Genomic DNA, 22,871 nt, shown 5'->3' on the forward strand with positions numbered 1-22,871 from the left:
CATATGCCCCCAAGGTCCATCCATGTTGTCTCAAATAGCAGAATTTCCTTTTTATGGCGGAATAATATTCCAGTGTGTGTGTGTGTGTGTGTGTGTGTGTGTGTGTGTGTGTAAATGTATATACCAAATTTTCTTTATCCATTCCTCTGTCAATAGACACACTTAAATTCAAAACAGTCACTTTTTAGTGCCACAGCCCACCCCACCCACCCACCCACCACACAAAGTCTCTAGTACTGATGCTTAAATTGTCTACAACATCCCTCTCACTTTAGGTGATATTCTACCTCCCACTACATTTCTGCTTTATCCACTATGTCCCTTAGCACTGTTTCGCTAAAAAATAGTGACTTTGGCTGGACTGTACTTCTAGCTCAAATTTAAATTATGTAAACTTTCAAAAATCCTGGATGGCCTCTAAAGTGTGGCAAAGTGGTAAGTCCTACTGTTAGGATGGTAAAGAAAGATCAGCAGAATCCTCAAAGTCAGGAAAGGCCCTTTCCCAGATAAAAGAGAAGTCTCTCCCTTTTTGAGGCACCCCTCACCAATCCTTTCCAGCCTAAACCCCAAATATACATTTAACTCCATTAGATGTTTAATTATTCCCAAAGTAGTACAGCATTAGAGGATTAGGAATTGTGACATCCTTTACCTAACACTGTCCTTTGTAATACAAAAAGGGAAACTTAGTCTCAATATTTATACTCTCAAATGGTATTGATTCACCTGGACAGTCCCTCATTGTTTCTCTCTCTTGATCTCTCCATTACTCCTCTTCCTTTCGAGGTCTCCATCTCCTGCATGAGGGTATTCTACACTACCCCTTCAAACAGAGTAAAGAAGTTCCACCTTGAATCTAATTTGGCATCTAGCAAAACCTTACTCTGCCCAGATTTTTGCTGACTCCACCTGGAGATTGATGAGTTATGGCCCTTATAGGAGGTGAAGCACAGTGGTGGGTCTTCAATCACCTTCAGTCTTCTAATCAACAATGGTTGTGGCTTGTTTTTATCGTGGATTACATGGAGACAAACACATCTTACTTTTTGGACTTGTTGCTCCCTACATCCATTTCATAATCATCCTGGCAGGAACTCTACTTTTGTTTCCAATATCTACTTCTGGCTCTACTCTTCAGTATCTGTGACCATTCTACTCCTTTCTTTTAAAGACCCCACCCATCTCTTCCACTGAATCATGGCTCCTGAACATTCATTGGAGCACAGCTTTACCTGTAGCTTTGCTTTAGGAAATAGTTCTTTTTCCATAACTATCCCTAAGGAATTCTTGCCCTCATCATACCCAGGGCTTCCCAAAGAAGACAATAATTCTGACTAAAAGTACATTAGATGGCTTTAATATAGATAACTATTGAACCAAAGCATATTCACTTGAAAAATACTAAGAAATTGGGAGAAGAAAGTTAGGGTTGTAGGGGGAAAACCTAAAACTTATCTTCTGAAATTCTTTTTTTTTATTATTAATGGTCCTAACTTCTACAGCTACCCAGAGGAATTTAAAATCATTTGGGGGCACTTGTATAAGATAACCTTCTTATTGACTTGCACTTGTAACCTCATTTGATCACTCTACTTGAGAGACATGGCTAGGATGGTTTGGAATTCAATTAATGAAAATCAGGTATGGGTTCATTAAGGGAAGAAACTTTGTATTTTCACAGAAATAACATGTAAGTCCTTAAGAAATATTTGTTCTTTTTAATTAGTTTAAATTCATATCTTCATCCAGAGATAAGTGAAACATTCTCCCTCCTCTATGTTCATTTCTTCTCTCCAGCATTTCATTCTCTTCCAGTCTTCCCTTCTATAAGGAGAAAAATTTTCAGTACATGTTATCAGTCTGGGAAAGTTGGGAGGGATGCATAATGGCAGGCATGCTTGCTCGCTATCAGGCGCTGTGCTAAGTTCTGTTAATACAACGGTATGTAAAATCCAAACCCTGCTTCTTAAAGAACTCACAATCTAGGGAATTGGATATCCATGTAACCATTTTTAAATTGTTATTCAAAGTATTAGTACTCACATAGAGTTCTAAATAAAGTGCTAAAGACAAATAAGTAAGGGGATAGTCAATTTTGCTGGGAAGGTTGAGAAAAATGTCACAGAAATTAAAATCTCAAATGGCGGTTTGCGGTAGGGCATATCTTGGCCCACCACTGCTCAGGGTTGACCTTTGAGCTTGAGGTATGACTGATCCTAGAAGAAACCATCAGTTAGATGCTGTCAGGGACCAAAGGCAAAACATGAATGAAAGCAGAAGTCATAAGGAGGCTGTCAGCAGAGACTGACTCTCATCGGGGCCTGCCAATCCAGGATTGGGCCAAGTATCAGAACCAAGGCAACTGATGTAACATGGAGAGCTGGAACATTCCTACAATTTTGTCTGAAAACAAAATAAAAAAATAGAAACAAAGCACATATCCTAACATGGCTGTCAGGTCTAGAGCAAGCTGATGGGCATCAGCCATCCAGTGAGGTAGAACTCTGGGATTTTCACAAAGCACCATGCTTTATGAGAGGGGCATAAAGGGGCCAGATCACCTGTTTCCTCAAGGCAAATCCTCAAAGAAGTCCTCTGCTACCCGTAACATCTGCCTCAGCACAAAGAGGATCTGAGTGTCCTTTAAAGGGTCCAGCTCCCACTCTGATGTATAATTTTCAACCACAAAGGTATTATAAATAGGAACATTTAGCATTTTGCTGACATGCATTATCTGTGGAAAAATTAATAAGCATAATTCATATCTGAAAATTGACTGAATTCAAATATAATTCAAGAAAGAAACTGAAAAAGCAATAGCTTGATAAGTAGTTCTCTTCTGAATATAATTATAATGTAAATATTGTTTTAAAGTGGGACATAAACTTGAATTAACCAAGCAATTGATCCGTGTCTTCATTTACCTGTGAATATGTAGTATGAGTGCGCACGCACGCACACACACACACACACACACACACATACACACTATAACACTATTACAATAATGCCTAGTTAGAAATCTATTCTTTACCTGGCTTTGGGAAGTCATAGGTTTATCCATGTTTAAAAAGTTGTCCTGAAGAAATTCACTGCAATTGGTCGCTTTAGTAAGCAAGAGGACACATGCTGTACCTATATCAAAGAGATAAATCAGGTCTTTTGTATCATAAACAGCAAGGTTTCAACACGGTAATTAAGTATGAGTGAAAGCAGCTCTCCTAAAGAATGAAATAACCCTAGTAAATGTCAGTATGGAACCTGAAGTTCTGCTAATAGGGGAAATGATCTTTTTCTTCCAGCATGAGAGATCATTTCTAAATGCAACTAAATTCACACTGCATTACAATCATCTACTATTCCAAATAGTGTGTTTTAAAGTGATCAGGGGGAGCAGGGGGAAAGTGGTTGCTGGACACTAAGGACTGAAAAAGAACCGCAGAAATTGAGGAAGGTTATGTGTATTTGTAAAAGCAAAGCACACTGATTTCACAGTTCTACTAAGGACCTCTTGTCCTCTCCCAGTTGGCTTCTAAACGAATCAAAGTTCTGCTTTACTAACAAATGCTTCCCCAGAAAAAAATATAAAACTGAGATTTCCAAATGCCATTCAAGGATACCCCTGAGAGACTTCTTTACCAGAGCTTTTAGTATTTTCCCTTTACATAAATCTTGTGTTTGTGATCCCTATTACTAAATGGTTGCTTTTATCATCTTCCTTTCATCCAAGTCCCAGAGGAAGAACTAGCAAGGTTGGCCAATTAAATAAAACCTGGTTTGTATAGAAGGCAGTTCTCAATCGACACATATAATTTCTTTTCAACTTCTGCTAAAATGGAATTCTTCTCTTTCAGAATTAATGCAATGTCTTCTTAGAGGCTCTAAATCAGCCCAGTTAGATGAACAAAGCCTTGCCACCCAGCATGGGGTGTGGCCAGATGTCCTTGAAAAACATCATTTCAAACCTTAGCACTTTGTAACTCAGTCTTATCCTAAACCCACCACAATTTCAGAGCTGTTACATGCTTATACAGACAGTCCCTGACTTCGCATGGTTCAATGTCAGATTTTTTGACCTCACAATGGTGCAAAAGCATTATGAATTCGGTATAAACCATACTTCCAAATTTTGAATTTTGATCTTTTCTGGGGCTAGCGATAGGCAGTATGGTATTTCTCAGTCAGCTGCGTGACCACAGGGCAAACAACATAAACTTACAACCATTCCGTACCATACAACCATTCTCTTTCTCATTTTTACTATAGCATTCAATAAATTACATGAGATACTCGACACTTTATTATAAAATAGGCTTTGCGTTACATGATTTTTCCAGCTACAGGCTAATGTATGTGTTCCCAGCATGTTTAAGATAGGCTACGCTAAGCTACAATGTTGGTAGGTTAGGTGTATTAAACACATTTTCAAGTTACAATAAGCCCACTGTAAATTGAAGTAGATCTGTATATGCTTATATACTTACATTGAGTACATCTAATGTTTATTACAATATTTAGATTCAGAACTTATTCCCAATATATAGGAGACTAAAGTTCAGTGCACTTAAGTTAACTTTCTCAAGATTAAACTACGACTATTAAAAAATCTAGATTTACTTAGTCACTAAGACAATCCTCTGTACATTAAGCCGCACAGCTTTCTGTATCCAGTGGTATTCCTATTGATATACTAAACAAAAGGCTCTAGAGTATAAATGACCGAACAATTCTCTTTTTTAAATGTCTTTTTACCTTTTGACCACCTTCATCCATCACCTATTTCTCCCACCCCCAAACCTCCACCTCTGGCAACCACTGATCTGTTCTCTGTATCTATGAGCTTGTTGTTTTTTTCTTTTAAACGTTTCACATATAGGAGAGATCATACAGTGTTCATCTTTCTCTGACTTATTACACATAGCATAATGCCCTCGAGGTCCACCAATGTTGTTGCAAATGGCAAGGTTTCATTCTTTTTTATGACTGAATAATATTCCTGTGTGTGTGTGTGTACACTCCATCTTCTTTATCCATTCATCCATTGATGGACAGTTAGGTTGTTTTTATATCTTGGCCATTGTAAATAGTGCTGCAATGAACATGGTGGGGGAGTGCATATATTTTTTTGAGTTAGAGTTTTCATTTCATGGGGAGTGGCCATGAATAAATGCCCAGAAGTAGAATTGCTGGATTGTATGGTAATTCTATTTTTAATTTTTTAAGGAATGTCTGTGCTATTTTCCGTAATGACTACACCAATTTATATACCCACTAATGGTGTACAAGCATTCCCTTTTTACCACATCCTCACCAATACTTGTTATTTCTTGTCTTTTTGATAACAGCCGTTCTAGCAGGTGTGATATGATACCTCATTGTGGTTTTATTTAGCATTTCCTTGATGATTAATGATGTTGAGCATCTTTTCAGGTACCTGATGGCCTTCTGGTATGTGTTCTTTGGAAAGCTGTTTACTCATTTTCTGCCCATTTTTAATTAGATTGTTTTTATGTTTTGTTTTGTTTTTGACTGGTATGAATTCTTATATGTTTTATTTTTTAAAGATTAATTTATTTATTATAAGGAGGGAGAGCGAAGTGCGGAAGAGGGGCAGAGAAAGAGGGGGAGAGAGAATCCTCAAGTAGACTCCCTGCTGAGCACAGAGACCAACTTGAAGCTCTATCCCAGGACCCTGAGTCATGACCTGAGCCAAAATCAAGAGTTGGATGCTTAACTGAGCCACCCAGGCGCCCCTTTATATATTTTAGATATCAATCTCTTATCAGTTATATGATTTGCAAATATTTTCTTCCAGTCAGTAGGCTGCCTTTCTATTTTGTTGATGGTTGCCTTTGCTGTGCAGAAGCTTTTTAGGTTGCTGCAGTTCCATTTGTTTATTTTTGCTTTTTTTTGTTGCTTTTACTTTTGATGTCAGATTCAATAAATCATCTCCAAGACCTACAGCAAGGAGCTTACCACCTATGTTTTCTTTTAGGAGTTTTATGATTCCAGGTCTAACATTCAAGACTTTAATCCATTTTGAGTTAATTTTTGTGTATGGTGTAAGATAGCGGTTGAGTCTTATTCTTTTGCATGTGGCTGTCCAGTTTCCCCAACATCATTTATTGAAGAGATTGTCTTTCCCCACTGTATATATTATTGGGCCCTTTGCCATAAATTAATTGACCAAAATGTGTGGATTTATTTCAGGGCTCTCTATTCTGTTCTCTTGATCAATGTATCCATTTTTATGTTAATACCATACTTTAAAAATCACTATGACTTTGTAATAGACTTTGAAATCAGGGAGCATGATGCTTCCAGCTTTGTTCTTCTTTCTCGAGATTGCTTTGGCTATTTGGGGTCTTTTGTGGTTCCATACAAATTTTAGGATTGTTCATTCTATTTCTGTAAAAAAATGCCATTGGAATTTTGATAAAGATAGCATTGAATCTGTACATTGCTTTGGAGAGTATATGCACCTTAATATGAATTCTTCCAGTCCCTAAGTACAGAATATCTTTCTATTTATTTGTGTCTTCTTCAATTTCTTGCATTAATGTCTTATAGTTTTCAGTATGCATGTCTCTCACCTCCTTGGTTCAATTTATTCCTAGATATTTTATTCTTTTTGATGTAATTGTAAAAGACTATTTTCTTAATTTCTTGTTTTGCTAGTTCATTATTACAATCACAATATGGCGGTGAGGTCTCTAGGTTTTCTTTTAACTCCATAAATCCTATATTGGCTGCTGGAGAAGTGCACCACTAGGGAAAGCCAATTGGAGCTGGTGAAAGGAAAAGGAAAGAAAGGAACAAAAGGGGAAGGGAGAAGAAAGGGAAGGGGGGAGGGAAGGGAAGGAAGGAGAAGGCAGGAAGTCTGTTGTCTCTTGCCAAGCATGAGAAAAAGAGCAACCTAGCAAGATAGAAAACTTTCACACAAGAGCCACACTATCCCAGCCAAACACCATGAAAGAGCCTCAGTCCCATCCACAGAAGTCTCTTCCCTTCTCTATCCTCCACACTCTGCCAGGACAGTATCATAGAAGAATGGGTAGGGAGCCAGGACTTTTATACCTGCACTGTGCTAGGTCCCTGTTGATGGTATCAATGGAAGCTCCTTGGGGATCCTGGACATCCATCCCCACCATCAGCAATAGGGTGTCCCTCCCTCCTTACCAGGGTCCAAGGAGGCCAACTGAAAACGTGAAACTTTAATCACCATTCCCCCAGCTTTAAGGAGACTCCTAGCCTCCTTTGGTATCAGTGAAGATGATATGGGGAGCAATAACAAAGTTTGCTTTCCCCCAGAGGTGTCAACCAAGGCCTAATGGGGAACCTGTACTTGTACTTCCACAAGCACAGTGTAATAAGAGGTCTGCTAAAACACAAGATTTAAATAAGATCCAGGGGCACCTGGGTGGCTCAGTCGGTTGAGCACCCAACTCTTGATTTTGGCTTGGGTCATGGTCTCAGGGTCTTCAGATGGAGCCCCGAGTTGGTCTCTGCACTTGATGTGGAGTCTGCTTGTCCCTCTCCCTCCCCCACCTTGTGCTCTCTCTCTCAAATAAATAAAATCTTTTTTTAAAAAGAAAAATAAATAAATAAGATCCAGGGTCTCATAGTATAATACCCAAAATATTAAAGGTATAATCAAGAATCAGTTGCCATATCAAAAACCAAGAAAACCTACCTAATCAACATTTGTAGAACATACACATAATTTTCAAGTACCCATGGGACATTTACCAAAATATACTATAGACTAAGCCATAATTTAGCTTCAAAAACAATTTAAAGAATTTAAATCAGAGTGTGTCCTTTGACCATAATGGATCAAACTGTAAGTCAATAACAGAATGGTAACAAGAAAAACTCCAAGCACTTAAAAACTAAACAGTACATTCTAAATAATTCATGAGTCATAAAGGAAGTTTCAAGGGAAATAAAAAATACATTAAACTGGAAGATAATAAAGATACAACATATCAAAATTTGTGTACCTAACTAAAGAAGTGTTTACAGAAAAATCTGTAGCACTCAATGCTTATAATAGAAAAGAGAAAAAGTCCAAAATCAACAATCTAAGTCCCTCCCCTCAAAAACGTAGGAAAAAGAAGGCAAATTATATCCAAATCAAGAAGATGAAAGAAATCCTAAAGAGCAGAAATCAATGAACAAACTGAAAACAGGAGAACAATTTAAAGTATCAATGAAACAAAAACATGGTTCCTTGAAAAGACTAATAAAATTGACAAACCTTTAGAAATAGTGACAAAGAGAAACAAAAGAAAAGACATAAATCACCAGTATGATGAAGGACACAGGGGATATCCCTACAGACCCCACAGACAGAAAAAAATAATAAGGAAATGCTATGAACAATTCTACACACATAAATTTGACAACTTAGACGGAATAGACTGAACTAAAAATTACAAACTATCCCAACTCACCTAATATGAAACAGATTATTTTAATAGCTTGCTAACTATTTGAAAATTAAATTTTTGGTATTAAAAACCCTGAAAAATAAATCTCCACTCTAGATGATTTCATTGAAAAACTCTACCACGGATTTTAAGAGAAATTAACACCAATTCTTCACAATCCCTTCAAGAAAATGGAAGAGGGGGACGCCTGGGTGGCTCAGTTGGTTAAACGACTGCCTTCAGCTCAGGTCATGATCCTGGAGTTCCGCGATCGAGTCCCGCATCGGGCTCCCTGCTCGGCAGGGAGTCTGCTTCTCCCTCTGACCCTCCCCCCTCTCATGCTCTCTCTCTATCTCATTCTCTCTCAAATAAATAAATAAAATCTTTAAAAAAAAAAAAAAGAAAATGGAAGAGGAACTCTTCCCAGCTCATTTTATGAAGCCAGTGTTACCCTGACACCAAAACCTGACAACAGCAGGAAAAAAAAAAAAAAAACTACACTACAGCTCAATATCCCTCATAAATACAGATAAAAATATTTTTAATAAACTATTATCAATAAGATTCAGTAATATGTGAAAAGAATTATATATCATGATTACATGGGTTTTATTCTAAAGAGACAAGGCTGGCTCGAGATTCAAAAATCAATGTAATCCAAACAAAAAACAAAAAAAATCAATGTAATCCACCATATTAAGAAGGCAAAGATCAATTTCATGATTATATCAAACTGTGGGGAAAAACTATTTGATAAAATCCAATACCCATTCATGATAAGGAAACAACTCTCAGAGAACTAAGAATAAAGAACTTCCTCAAACTGACAAAGAACAACTGTAAAAAAAAACCTATAGCTATCTTTGTAATGGTGAAACACTGAATACTTTCCCCCTAAGATCAGAAACACCACAAGGGTATGTGCTCTCACCACTATTATTCAACATAGTACTGGAACTTCTAGCCAGAACAATATGACAGGAAAAGGAAATAAAAGGCATGCAGATTAAAAAGAAGGAGTAAATTATCCCTATTTAAAATGGCATGAAAATCCCAAGGAATAAAAAAAAAAAAAAAACTTTCCTAGAACTCATAAGTGAGTTCAGCAAGATCACATGAAACAAGATCTACATACAAAATTCTATTGTAAATTGATGTACCAGCAATAAGCATTTGGAAACCAAAATTACAAATATGATACCATTTTTAAAAATTAAACACTTAGGTATAAATCTAGTAAAATATGCATAGGACTTGAATGTTAAAAACTGTGGAGCACTGTTGAAAGAAATTGAAGATCTAAAAGAATGGATGGACATATTATGTTCATGGATTAGAAGAACTCAACAGAGTAAAGATGTCAATTCTCCCAAAATGTATATATGTGCTTAATGTAATTACTATTAATATCCAATCAAAATTTTTTTGTAGAAATAAGCAAAGTAATTCTAAAATTCCCATGCAGGGGGAATTGAAGATGGCAGCATAGGAAAACTGTGAACCCACCTCCGCCTACAGACACAACAAATTTACAACTACATATGGAATAATTTTCCTCTGAAAAGGACCTGACAACTAGATGAATAGCACCTCCACAGGAAAAAACAAAAGCAGTGCATCCAGAAGGGTATGAGAGGCAGAGACACTGTCTTACCCAGGACCCCACTCCAGATGCAGTGACCCCACAATCAGATGGGATTCAAAAAAATATGAACTCTTTCTCAAGGAATGAAGAGATTGTGCCCAACATCAGGCACCCCAACCCTGGGGGCTGGCACCAAAAAGACAAGCCCCAAAATGTCTGGTTTTGAAAATCAATGGGGATTAAGAGCAAGAGAATCATAGAACTATAAAGAACAGGGATCCTGATCCTAAAGGGCTCCTACACAAACCCAGTCGCTGAGATCCAGTGAGAAAGCAACAGACTGAAAAGCACCTAGACTGTAAGTGAGGCAGACCCACTCACTACTTTGAATTCTACACGTGATAAAACAATACAGAGCTACACGCACACATTATAACAGTGTCAATTTTCTGGTTTTGATCTTCCTCGTCAGGTCACATAATGTGGAGAGGTGACTATCATACCAAGCCACTTGAAAATCACATGTGACAACAAAATATGTGAATGATCTCTGTCTCCTATTGCCACCAACTAACGTGGGACTCAGGAAATTGGGTGAAGGGTCCATAGGACCTCTCTGAACTCTCTTTGCAACTTCCTGTGAATCTGTAATTATTTCAAAATAAAAGTTTTTTGATAAGGACAATGAGACTCACCACAGCTCAAGACTTCTTTTTGAACTTGTTTGAACTTTGCCACCATCTTAGAGGAGAGATCATTGATAGAGTTGATATCTAAGACATAAGCCACACAGTGAATCCTGTCCTTCAGTGATGGAGAGCTGATGAAGGTAGGATGATTGGGCGTAATTGGTTTACTGGGGCTCAACTGTTACAGAAACATAAGATAATATTTAGAGAGTCTTTGCTGAGTTCTTTAAGACACATTCATGCTTCAAATGTGACTACCACTAACCTCCAACCCGAAACTGTCCTCCCTCTAGCCACTCTTCCCCCAGGGTAATTAGTAGTACCCTTCCATACCTCCTCTCCACTATGAGTGTAATATTATATCTTTCTTTTTTTTTTTTTAAGATTTTTTATTTATTTATTTGGCAGAGAGAGAGACAGCGAGAGAGGGAACACAAGCAGGGGGAGTGGGAGAGGGAGAAGCAGGCTTCCCGCCAAGCAGGGAGCCCTATGCGAGGCTCGATCCCAGAACCCTGGGATCATGACCTGAGCCGAAGGCAGACGCTTAACCGACTGAGCCACCCAGGTGCCCCAATATTATATCTTTCTTATAGAAAAACCACTTCATTGCACTGGTGAAAATGAGAATTACACATACTTTACATTATCCATAATGGAAATATTTCAGGAAAGTACAATGTTTAAAAAGCTAATTTCAAATCCCAGTCTCCAGAAAAGAAGAAAGGAAGAAAGAAAGAAAGAAGAAAGAAAGAAAGAAAGAAAGAAAGAAAGAAAGAAAGAAAGAAAGAAAGAAAGAAAGAAAGAAAGAAAGAAAGAAAGAAAGAAAGAAAGAAAGAAACTACCATTGACATTGATTACACATCATTTAAGACTTCTCTCTAAACATTTTGTGTACTCAAATGGACTAATGGATAGAGAAAAAAGGAGAGGGGAAAATATATTGAAAATGCATTTTTAAATAAAATACTATAATTTCTTTAATTTCACAGAAGAAAAAGAAATGAAAATGAAACAGAAGAAATACCAAATTTTAAGTTAGTATCTCCTTACCACAGAACAATAATCTTGCTAGGATTGAGAAAATAGATTTAAAATACAGTAAAGGGGCAGAGGTGGGGGGAGGCAGCTGGGTGGCTCAGTTGGTTAAGCACCTGCCTTCGGCTCAGGTCATGATCTCAGGGTCCTGGGATCAAGTCCCGCATCGGGCTCCCTGCTCAGCGGGAAGCCTGCTTCTCCCTCTCCCTCTGCCTGCCTGTCACCCTGCTTGTGCACTCTCTTTCTGTCAAATAAATAAATAAAATCTCAAAAAATTAAAAATATAGTAAAGGGCTACATTCATTATTTTTTACCCATATGTTTCAATGTTGGACTGAATTGACTGCCTCTCTGTTGTGAAAAATGAAGGTTTTCACAGGCTCACGATTTCTCCCATCTCTCTGCTCTGTTCCACCTCCCTGTATCTTATGTCTCCTTAGACTGTGAGGATAAGAATTGTGTTCTTAGTCAACTCTGTGTTTCCAGTAACTAGCAAAGTATCTGGCACAAATTAGGTTTTAATCATGGCTTTTTAGTATCTGAGTACATAGTTAAGGTTTCCGATCAAGCACAACTGAGAGGCAATGGAAGCCACTGTTCAGGAATTGAGGCTGATTGTATTATACCCAATGCCTAAAAGAAAGGGAATAATAATGGTTGACCTTTTGAGAATGTAAAGTACATCATCTCGTTTATCTTCTCAGGTGCCCTATGAAATGGACATTATTATTACCTACATTTCACACATAAAAAAGGAAGACTTACGGAGACAAGTATGTTACTTGCTTACAGGTGCACGTCTAGCTAGTGGCAGAGCCAACCTTTGGATGTAGGTATTTAGGTAGCATTTAAGTAGTGAAACCTAAGTACTTACAGTATAATAATATCACACTTCAATAAAAAGTGGTTAATTGTTCCAAGATCTTGTCTAATTGATCAAAAAAGTGCATGAGATTGAACTATTACTTTCCTATCTATTTTACAATAAAGAGTGAAATAAACACAATCCCCTCCTGTCCTTTTTCTGGGATCTGTATGAGTAAAATACTGCCTTTTGGCTGTATTTCTTTTCTTTTCTTTCTTTCTTTTTTTTTTTCTTTTGAGATCACCTTATTTTTTTTAAGTTATCTCCACGCCCAGTGTGGCGCTCAAACTCATGACCCTGAGTTCAAGAATCACACGTTCTACCGACTGAGCCAGCCAGGCACCCCAGGCTTTCTTTCTTAATGCTGTAGAAAATAAGTTACTCTACTTTACTTATATGAATACTTACTCATTTAAAGCAGAGTAGTGTTGGTTGATGTTGAAAACACCTTATGACAGTTGAAACTGCCTTATGGGGTAAAAACTTAACAAAAATAATTGATGAAACTGATTTTAAATGTTTTAGAGATTGGAGAATTCTTACCTGATTATCTGTCTGGCACGCAGCCTTTTAAGATGTAGGGTATGTCATCCACACACAAACCTACTCCTTCTTTCTCATGTAGCCCCATGGAGTCACACAACCTAAGTGGCAGATATTTGCCATCTTTCCCATCTTTAATAGGATATATCCTATACTATAAAACAAAGTATATCAAAGGTAAAAATTCATTCTTCAACTAGCATTCAAGACATGACAAAAGGAAGAACAGAAAGTGGCTAATATTTTAACACTGTGGTCCTCAAACATTTTGGTCTCAGGATCACCTGATATTCTTAAAAATTATTGAGAATCTCAAAGATATTTTATGTATGTAGGTTATATCTATTGATATTTAACATACTAAAAATTTTTTTTAAAAATTTAAATATTTCTTAAATCATTTTAAAATACAATTATGAATCTATTGCAATGTTAACCTAAGGGACATTTTTATGAAAAAATTATTTCCAAAAAAAATATTAAAAAGAACAGGATCAATTTACTTTTTGCAATTCTCTTTACTGTCCGGATTAATAGAAGATGGCAGGATTCTCATATCTGCCTCTGAATTCAATCTGTTGTGATATATCATTTTGGTTGAAGTATATGAAGAAAATCTAGCCTCACATATATATAGTAGTAGGAAAAGGAGAGAGTATTTAATTTAACAGCTTTCAGAGAATTGTGGATATTCCTCATTAATAATGCATCAAAGCTCAATAAGTGATAATTTCTCCAAAGGTTAGCTAGGATCTGTGACATTTTCATACTCAGCTACATTAAATTCATTGATCTATCTTTTTTTTTTTTTTTTAATTCATTGATCTATCTTATGCTTTGAATATGTTTTTTATCCATGCATGACTTACAAACCCAATGCATTTGGTCATTTGAAAATATTGGATCTAGATAAGATCTTCCAAATATTGGCACATTTCACCACACAATATTAAAACATCATATTTGTTACTAGCACCATTAATCTCATCAGGTAAGTTTTTAAGTATTCAGAAGTTATGAAGCTCAAAGTGGTGGATCCAAGTTTCCCAAAGTTCTAATTTTTGTTTTCTTAAAAGCTCAGATGTTATCATTGGCAACAAACATTGCTGGTTCGTTGTTTTTCTTGTAGTGATATGCTCATTTTGTGCATTGTCCATAAATGTCTACCGAATACCTAAGTATGAATAATCAAGTCTGTCAATTGTCTTCTCATTTATAAAGGATGTTACATGAAAAAAGTTCAGCTCACAACTCAATCGCACCAGTGTCTTTTCTTGACAACCACCATATCTTGATATGCCTTAGAAACCCTTTGTATTTCCCATTTCATCACACAAAAAATATATATAAAATAATAAAAAGTTGAGTTTAAATAAAATCAATGGTGTTACTTAGTCATCAATTACATTCTTAAATGAAACTAGCATTTTTTTTACTGCAAGTGCTAGGAACGTATATAGCGATTACTAATAGAGCTTGGTGCCATTGCTTGATTCATGCTAAGGTACCACCCAACAAATAAAACTACATGTGTATGATCAGTTCAAATGCCAATACTCTAGAAAAAGCAAAGCCATCTAAGCATTATTACACAAATAATTTTAAACTCATAGATCCCCTAAAATGCCCTCAGGGACTCTTGGGGGTCTACAAACCTCACTTTGAGAAGCTCCACTTTTTTTCAGAACTCTGAAAAATTTTTATTGGTCAAATATACTTCCACAGAGGCATAACTATGGAACACTTAGGAAGATTCACAAAGAGAAGTACTTCTCAGTGATACCAGACAACACTTGAATCACAAATCTCCCATTCCACACTAGGCAGCTGAGAACCCCTCTACGACCTATTGTAATCTGTACTGGAGTCAAAAGTTCCCATTGGTCCCTAAGTCCAATGCCCAGGAGCAATCCCATTAGATATTTTGATCTAAATGAACAGGACTTACTGGTGCCTCCACCTGAAAGGACTTACACTGAAGCAGTAGAGTTACACACTTAAAGTGCACTGTAAAATTTCAAGATCAATAGGCACATTCATAGTTTTTATTAATCTGTTTACTTCATAAATTTAATTCTTCAGGGGTGCCTGGGTGGCTCAGTCGGTTAAGCATCTGCCTTCAGCTCAGGTCCTGATCCCACGGTCCTGGGATCGAGCCCCAAGCCCCACGTCGGGCTCCCTGCTCAGTGGGGGAGCCTGCTTCTCCCTCTCCCTCTGCCGCTCCCCCTGTTTGTGCTCTCTTTCTCTGTCAAATAAATAAATAAAATCTTTTAAAAAAAAATTTAATTCTTCAAAGGGAAGGGTCTCTGAGAAATGAAATAAAATACTCTGTTTCCCTGACAAATATTCTGTCTTGTATTCCTTCAGTTTATATAGTAGTATTTGCATTTCATTTGGACTTAAGGATCTACATCTTCTCTTAGAGCAATGTCTTTGGAGCTTTCAACATGAAAAGGAGGGAGACAGAGCCTGTCCTGATGAGTACCTCCATTACAGCACCTATCACATTGAATAGTACTTATTTGTTTATTACCTACACTGAAATCCTTGAGTAAAAAGACCAGCTCTCATTTGTATTTAGGTCTTTATTGCCAACACAATATTTCACAAATAGAAACATTTCAATCAATGCTTAGTGTATTGAAGTGCCATTGCGGTACCTTGCTTTGGCTTCTGAGACTAGGCTAATATACCAAAATAAAGTCAGTCAAATAGATAGAATCTAGCCAACATCAAGAAATAAGATGTGATTCTTGAAAGTCTTAGAAAATGTTTTCAGTTATTAAATGTGACACAAAACTAAAATGAACCATTACTGTCTTATGCTAAATTTTGCATTGACAGTGCACGCATATTTCCAATCAGAAGATAACAATATTTGCTTGTAGCAATCACAGAAAAATACAGCTTGATGATGAAATGTTCTATTCATTCCCCTTAATTTTTTTATTTGATTGTGTAACATTGACAAGCGTAGAAGGAAAGAAAGTTTTTACACAGTAATTTGTAGCTCTAGAGTAACAGTTTTAAAAATGGTATTAGTACTTACATTTGTTTACAAATAAGATAGTGTTTGTAGGACCACTGATAAATTTACCCTTTGAAGGTTGACCCACCAAAGTGAATTGCTGTCTTGCTTTTCACAATCATTTCTTATAAAATGGTCTTGTAAAATGGAAAAATGTTATAATACATAATTTTCATTATTTTATTACAAAAAAAAAGAAAAGAATTTCAATCCAGGTAAAAGCATGTGGGACATAAGTAAAAACAGACTTCTAATATAATGGACAAAGATTTCCACAAAATTTTTAAAATTTTAGTGCTGTTTTGTTTTTTTTTTACAAGTGCCAAAAAACATTCTTCATATAACCGCTTCTTGCATGCATAAAAATGGAAAGTGAAACACAACTCAACGGAGGGAATTCTGAATCAAATTTTACTCCTTTTTTACATTTGATTTAGCATTTAATTGCTTGTAGATCAGGAGGAGGTTAATGTTCTAAGAGAAAATGGCAAAGAAATGAACAAACCTGATCATTGTAATTGATAAAACAAAATCCTCAGGAAATCTTTAAATAACTTACCTGTCCAGTAATGCTGGTGACATCAGACGTCACTGTGGCTTGGTGAGTCACCCGGCCTCGGAAAACAGACTTCACTGAATTGATAAAACTAGACTTTCCAGACCCAGATGGACCCAGCAAGAGAATACGAACTTCTGAAATAAAGTCTACACAGGGCTTGTAGGCTCTGAGTTCGGCTAGAAGTGGATTTCTGTGCCTGTCAAATAACATGTGGTAGGTACTTAAAGACAAGAGCCAAATTTCCATAGGAACAGTACGATTCTGCTGCTTCTTTCCTTCCCTTTAAAAGTATGTTTTAATTACTTATTATCTTGGCATTAACATCTATCATTGATTTGAAATGGTCTAAGGCTATGCATTTTGTGCTTGAAGAAAATGCGTTTATCTATATCCGAATAAAGAAACATTAACCAGCAACCAAATCATTGTTAAACTACGAGCCTTAGACCACACAAATCTAACAAATAGCAGTAACAATGAAGATGAGTATTATTTCAGTAATAATATTATATTAAGGAGAAATAAAATATATGCAAAACAGATATTTATCTATAAATTGGGGAAAGGGGGCTTTGTTTTTAAAACTTACTGAAATTCCCCCAAAAACTTTATTCTCAGGGAAAGGCTTTGGACGAATTATCTGAAATAGTCGTCTAGACTTTTCTGTCTGGAAAACTTTGAATCTAGCAAGTCCAAAGAGAAACATAAAGCCAAACTATTGCCTGGTAGATTTTTAAAGGTTCACAGTTGGTAGTGATTTTGTCTCTGTTGTTGCCATAATTGCCTCGAAGGTATTACATAAGTAACATTGTAACTCATTTTTATCACTCCAAGTTATATGATTTTTATTTTACTATTTCATTTCCAATGCCATTTATAGAAGTGTTCTAAATAAAATGAGTAATAGATAGTCCAAGAACCTAACTTACTTCGTGGCTCTTGTTATCTGGCTTATGTAGTTCATATCATCCTCAATTCCTGTAGGAAATAAACATAGCATAATAAGCTTTTTAACTTGCCTGGCTAAATATGCCCAAGTCTACCTTCTAAATGAGGCAAAGAGTCTGCTTATATAAACCAGGGCTGAGCTGTCCAGTTGGGAGTTAGGGTTGGCAACATGATGCGAAGAGAAGGGAAAATTAACCTCCCTGCACAGTAACTCGCTCTGGAAACTCTCATATAACTAGGCCTACAGATCCTAGAGCTGACCCAAAAGGGGTCATTGTGCCAACATAAACCCCGCCCTCACTGGCTCTCCCTCTCCATGTCTCCACTTCTCCTCAACCTATTTTGTTCAAAGCTGCCTATACTTTCTGAGTAATACCTCATAACTTTTATGCTTCCTAGGTTTCATTTTGAAGTTTATGAAAGAGAAATTTGATGGCATGAAATCTGATGTTCCTCTCATTTTTCCTTATTCTTGCAGCTAAATTATGACCACAAACACAAAGAAAGACTAGAATCAGAATGTAGGATTATCTAATTTAACATACTTTCAACTCAAAAAACTTCACATTCCAAATACTTAATGTCAGACGGGATATATACTCCTAAAGCTTTGCTTAATGAAGCATCCTAGAAAGTCTGGTTTTGCCTGGATCTACAGACAACATCTCTTGGGTAAAGGAATAAAATACCAGTTATCCAGAAGCAATTTTTGTTTCTGTTTCTAAAACTGCAGTTGTCATTTCAGTTGCATTATTCTTTTGAAATGAAAAACAGAAGGAGGGATCAGGCCTTTTTAAATAGTCAGACATTTCAGGATAATGCCCAAGCATAAAGACCACAAAAGTAGTCTTTATATTAAAGTAAATTATGGTAACAGTAGGTCCCTGACAAGTGCACCTATCAAGCATACCAGGAATGTTACTGTCATGGACACTAGACTTATAAAGAAGTCTCAAGGACACATTCCCAAGCATCTTCTGCAGACCTTTCTCCTCACTCTATGTCAATCTGGTTGTCACTGCCATTGTTCTGTATCTGATAGAAAAACAATAATAGATTGAGAGGCTAGTTAGTATATAATAGTGGTTTAAAGCACAGAATTCTGCTTCTAGCTTTACCATGTTATTTTTTTTTCCTCTGGCCCAATTAAAACATGTTATTTGTTTATACACAAGGCAAAAAAAAAAAAAAATATATATATATATATATATATAAATGGAACAATAGTAGGTACCTATAAAAAAATAGATAATTTAGAAATAGAAAATACCATTACATTTTTTAAAGTCAGTAGACAAAGTAAATGGAAGCCTAGGTAAAGAATAAAGTAAAATTAATAAATCAGAACAGCGATCAGCAAACTCTTTTCTTAATGACAGAGAGTAAATATTTTAGGCTTTGTGGGCCATATGGTCCCTGCCGTAATTACGCAACTTTGCCAATGTGACACAAAAACGGAGACAATATATGAACAAATGGGCATGACTGTGTTCCAATAAAGCCTTTTTTATCAAAACAGGTTGGTGTCACACAGACCATAGTTGGCCAACCCATGAAGTAGAAGGTAGGAGAAAGGAATTTATACAGAAACGGTTCCCAAAGAAAGAAACTGATACATGAAAGGAGTTAACAGACATCGAGGTCCTACAGCAGCAGAATAATCCATGAGCCATCATGCCAATTCTTTCAATGAGAAAAATGAGAACACAGGGTGCACTGTAAATACATGTATTTGAAAGCATTGGAGGGCTAAGATTTGGAAAAGAAATGAACACTGAGAGGTAAGCTTGGCATTTGGGAGCACATTTCTCTGAGGAGCATCTGTTAGCTTTAGAAGAGGTGCCAGAGATGCTGAGATATTGGGCAAAACTTTTGCTGGACTCCCAGAGCTAGGTGAATAGAGCGCAGCAAAGAGGATGCCTTGGCAACCCTCCTCTAAGGCCGTGGGCAAGGAGAGAGAGAGAGTTAGCAAGCCAGAAAGAGAACACAAGCTGGGGGGAGAAGCAGAGGGGGAGGGAGAAGCAGACCCCCCGCTCACTGAGCAGGGAGCCTGACAACTTGGGGGGTGGGGGTGGGAGGGCTCAATCCCAGGACTCCAGGATCTTGAGCTGAGCTGAAGGCAGTTGCTTAACTGAGCCACCAAGGCGCCCCCGTGGGCAAGGATTCTGAAGAGCTACAGGGAAGAAGGAAGGGTGGACTGGAAATGGACAGACTTAACTCCATCTCCTAAGTAATTTCAGTCTATGATTGGGTTAGTATAAATGAAGTTTGCTTTTGCCCCCAGCTGCATGGCAGATGCAAAACAGATCTTGTTTAGACGAAGAGAACATCTTTCTAGGTTCAATTTTTTTTATATTCAGTGACTCATATTCATCATAAACACAAGAAAGGAAATGAAACAAAAGGATAGAAAACCAAGAGAAAAAGCAGAACACAGAAATAAACCATACTGTTTATTCATTTGTTTTGTTTTTTAGATTCCACATGTAAGAGAAATCAGATGGCATTTTTCTTTCTGACTTATTTCACTTATCATAATCCCCTCGAGATCCATCCATGTTGTCCCAAATGGCAAGAGCTCATCCTTTTTTATGGCTGAGTAATATTACTCTGTGTGTGTGTGTGTGTGTGTGTGTGTGTGTGTGTGTGTGTCTCACATCTAATGGAAAAACTGTCTCTAATGGAAAAGCAGTCAAAGTATATGAAGAAGACATTCACAGACGAGGTAACTCAAATGAATTATAAACATACAAAAAATGTTCAACCATTCTAGAAACAGAGAACTGTAAATTAAAGAATGAGATATCATTTCACATCAAACAAAAGTCCAGCAATACCAAGTTGACCCGGATATGGAGATTCAATAATATTCACATTATTTTGAGACACACATCATTTTGGGCAACAAGTACATTCATAGCAGCATTGTTTAGGATGACATTAGAAGATTGCATGTACAAATTTTGGCATTTTCACACAATGAAATACTATAGAGCATTGAAGTGACTGAACTAGACCTATTTGTATCAACATTGATAAAGCTCAAAAAATTAATCTTGAGTGGAAAAAAGCAAGTTGAGAATGATACACTTAGTATGATATTATTTAAATAAACTGTTGGGGCACCTGGGTGGCTCAGTCATTAAGCGTCTGCCTTCAGCTCAGGTCATGGTCCCAGGGTCCTGGGATCGAGCCCCACATCGGGCTCCCTGCTCAGCAGGGAGCCTGCTTCTCCGTCTCCGACTTCCCCTGCTTGTGTTCCCTCTCTCACTGTCTCTCTCTATCTCTCTCTGTGTCAAATAAATAAATAAAAAATCTCTTAAAAATAAAAAAAATAAAAATAAACTGTTAAAGCTATACTCGAGATCACGTTTAGATACATATGTTATATACAGCAAAAGCATAAAAACCAGCAAAACAATATTTTATCCCAAAGTCTGGATAATATTTCCCTAGGGGTAAGGAAGGGAAGAGAAAGAAATGTAGGAGAGATTCACAGAAAACTTCAACATTATCTGTAATGCTTTTGTTTTTCAGGGGTAAAAAACGATTCCAATTTGATAAAGCAAGCCATTTTAAAAAATCTGATAGAACTGAGTAAGATTACACTGGAGTTACTTACTCTCTGGAGTTCCTGTGTTTGAAATATTCATTAAAAACAAAACAAATTCAAGGGGAAATTATGATCATTAGCAGCAAGTTTCCTCTGAAATTCTTTTTCAAAGAAAGGCAAACAAGCAATTTTCTTTACACACAGCTAGGAAACATTGGATGGCAAAAAGTCACTTACCTGTTTTTTAAGAGTTGGATTGAGCTTACATGTGGGGTTAGCTGTTCTGTTTCATGTATCCAGCAGCCCCAGTTTGGAGACTGGAAGATTCTGCTGAGATTTGTGGCTTCCTGTTTGAAAGAAAGGGAAGTGAAACTCAAAGCAGTAATCAGCACACAGCATGCGGTCATTTTCTTTTACCTTGCTAGAAACAAAGAGAGAAAACGAAAAGGAAAAAAAAAAGATTTCTGCCAAATTTCTGCCATGAGAAAGATCCTTGGTCCCCTCTGTAGCCCATATGTAGGCATGCATGAAATGGCAATTAATAAAAAACTGCACTAAAACGAATAGCTAACATTTCTTTACATTTAACTATGGACTTGGCACTGTGCAACAGTATGCATTTTCCTCATTTCTTCTGGAAACAATCTCATACAGTAATCACTCTTAGTATGTTTATTTCTCAAAGTATGCAAACGAAACTTAAGGACATTAGGTGACTTTGGCCAAACTAAATACCAGCACTGGCTGGTATTTAAAACCAAGTCTTTCTGCATGGGAACAAACAGATGAGGATTTGACTTTTCCTGAATTCATTTATAAGACAGTGCACAGCTTCATTTCCCATTTACACATTCAATCATTCAACACGGGCTTAGACCCTGGGGAAGGATAATGCTGAGTAAGATAAAACACTGCCCTCACATCACATGCTGTGTGCTCAGGGAGACCGTCAGGCACACAGATAGTTATATTCATGTCCTACGGCTACAAAAGGGGTAAAAACCAGATCCCCTGGGACCAGGATGACAGTGGACTCACCCAGTCTTAGGGCACTAGTAAAAGCTAGCAAATCAAAGTTTAGACTGAGACACGAAGTTGTAGGGCAGGAAGAAATTTCCTTCTTCCCTCCAAGGTTTTTCCAGCTGGTTTAGGAATTAAACTGACATGAGACAGATTAACAAAAGGAAAAAACAAAGTTTTAGGATATGTACATGGAGGCCCAATAATAAAATTGAGACCCGAAGAAATGACAAAGGCAGGCAGTTTTTACACAATTTAGACAAAGAGACAATAAACTCGTGAGAACTTGGCAGGATAAAGAAAAGAGATGTTTGGGAACTTTCATTAGTAAGGAACTCTAAGTGGAATTTGGGCTGAGGTAGCTATAGATCTATAGATTGGTACATACACACATATACACACATACAAACACACACACTGAGGTTTATTTCTAGTGCTTTCTTGGCTTTAAAGCCCCTCTCTTTGGTGATAAGGATGTCTTTTTACTTCTTAGTACAGGGAGGATATTATTCATGTAAGAGACTTATTTCCTGCTTTCTGGGGTCAGAGAAGGTCTAAGTGTCCTTGCACCAACTGTTTCCCAAGTAGCTTCAATTCAAAATAATCAATATGTC

General features: G+C 37.0%; 1 protein-coding gene across 1 annotated transcript; it reads right to left on the minus strand.

The window, feature by feature from the left end:
- Positions 1-1,611: 1,611 nt before the first annotated feature.
- IFI44L (interferon induced protein 44 like) lies at positions 1,612-21,561 on the minus strand. The gene is made up of 7 exons (XM_078072857.1): positions 21,475-21,561; positions 18,595-18,719; positions 17,666-17,714; positions 16,737-16,932; positions 10,713-10,884; positions 3,035-3,135; positions 1,612-2,734 (listed from the first exon to the last, which is right to left on the minus strand). The coding sequence occupies exons 2-7, from the start codon at positions 18,656-18,658 to the stop codon at positions 2,570-2,572; spliced, it is 747 nt and encodes a 248-aa protein (XP_077928983.1). The 5' UTR covers positions 18,659-18,719; positions 21,475-21,561; the 3' UTR covers positions 1,612-2,569.
- Between the last annotated feature and the right edge of the window lie 1,310 nt (positions 21,562-22,871).

This window comes from Halichoerus grypus, chromosome 5, assembly GCF_964656455.1.
Source record: "Halichoerus grypus chromosome 5, mHalGry1.hap1.1, whole genome shotgun sequence".
NCBI lineage: Eukaryota > Metazoa > Chordata > Mammalia > Carnivora > Phocidae > Halichoerus > Halichoerus grypus.

Excerpts from the sequence above, each read along its gene's own strand:
- IFI44L (XM_078072857.1), bottom strand. The coding sequence starts at position 18,658 with ATGCTTGGGAATGTGTCCTTGAGACTTCTTTATAAGTCTAGTGTCCAT. Across the intron at positions 17,715-18,594 it reads CCATGACAGTAACATTCCTG|GAATTGAGGATGATATGAAC; the intron begins GTATGCTTGATA and ends TATTTCCTACAG. Across the intron at positions 2,735-3,034 it reads CTATGACTTCCCAAAGCCAG|ATAATGCATGTCAGCAAAAT; the intron begins GTAAAGAATAGA and ends ATTTTTCCACAG.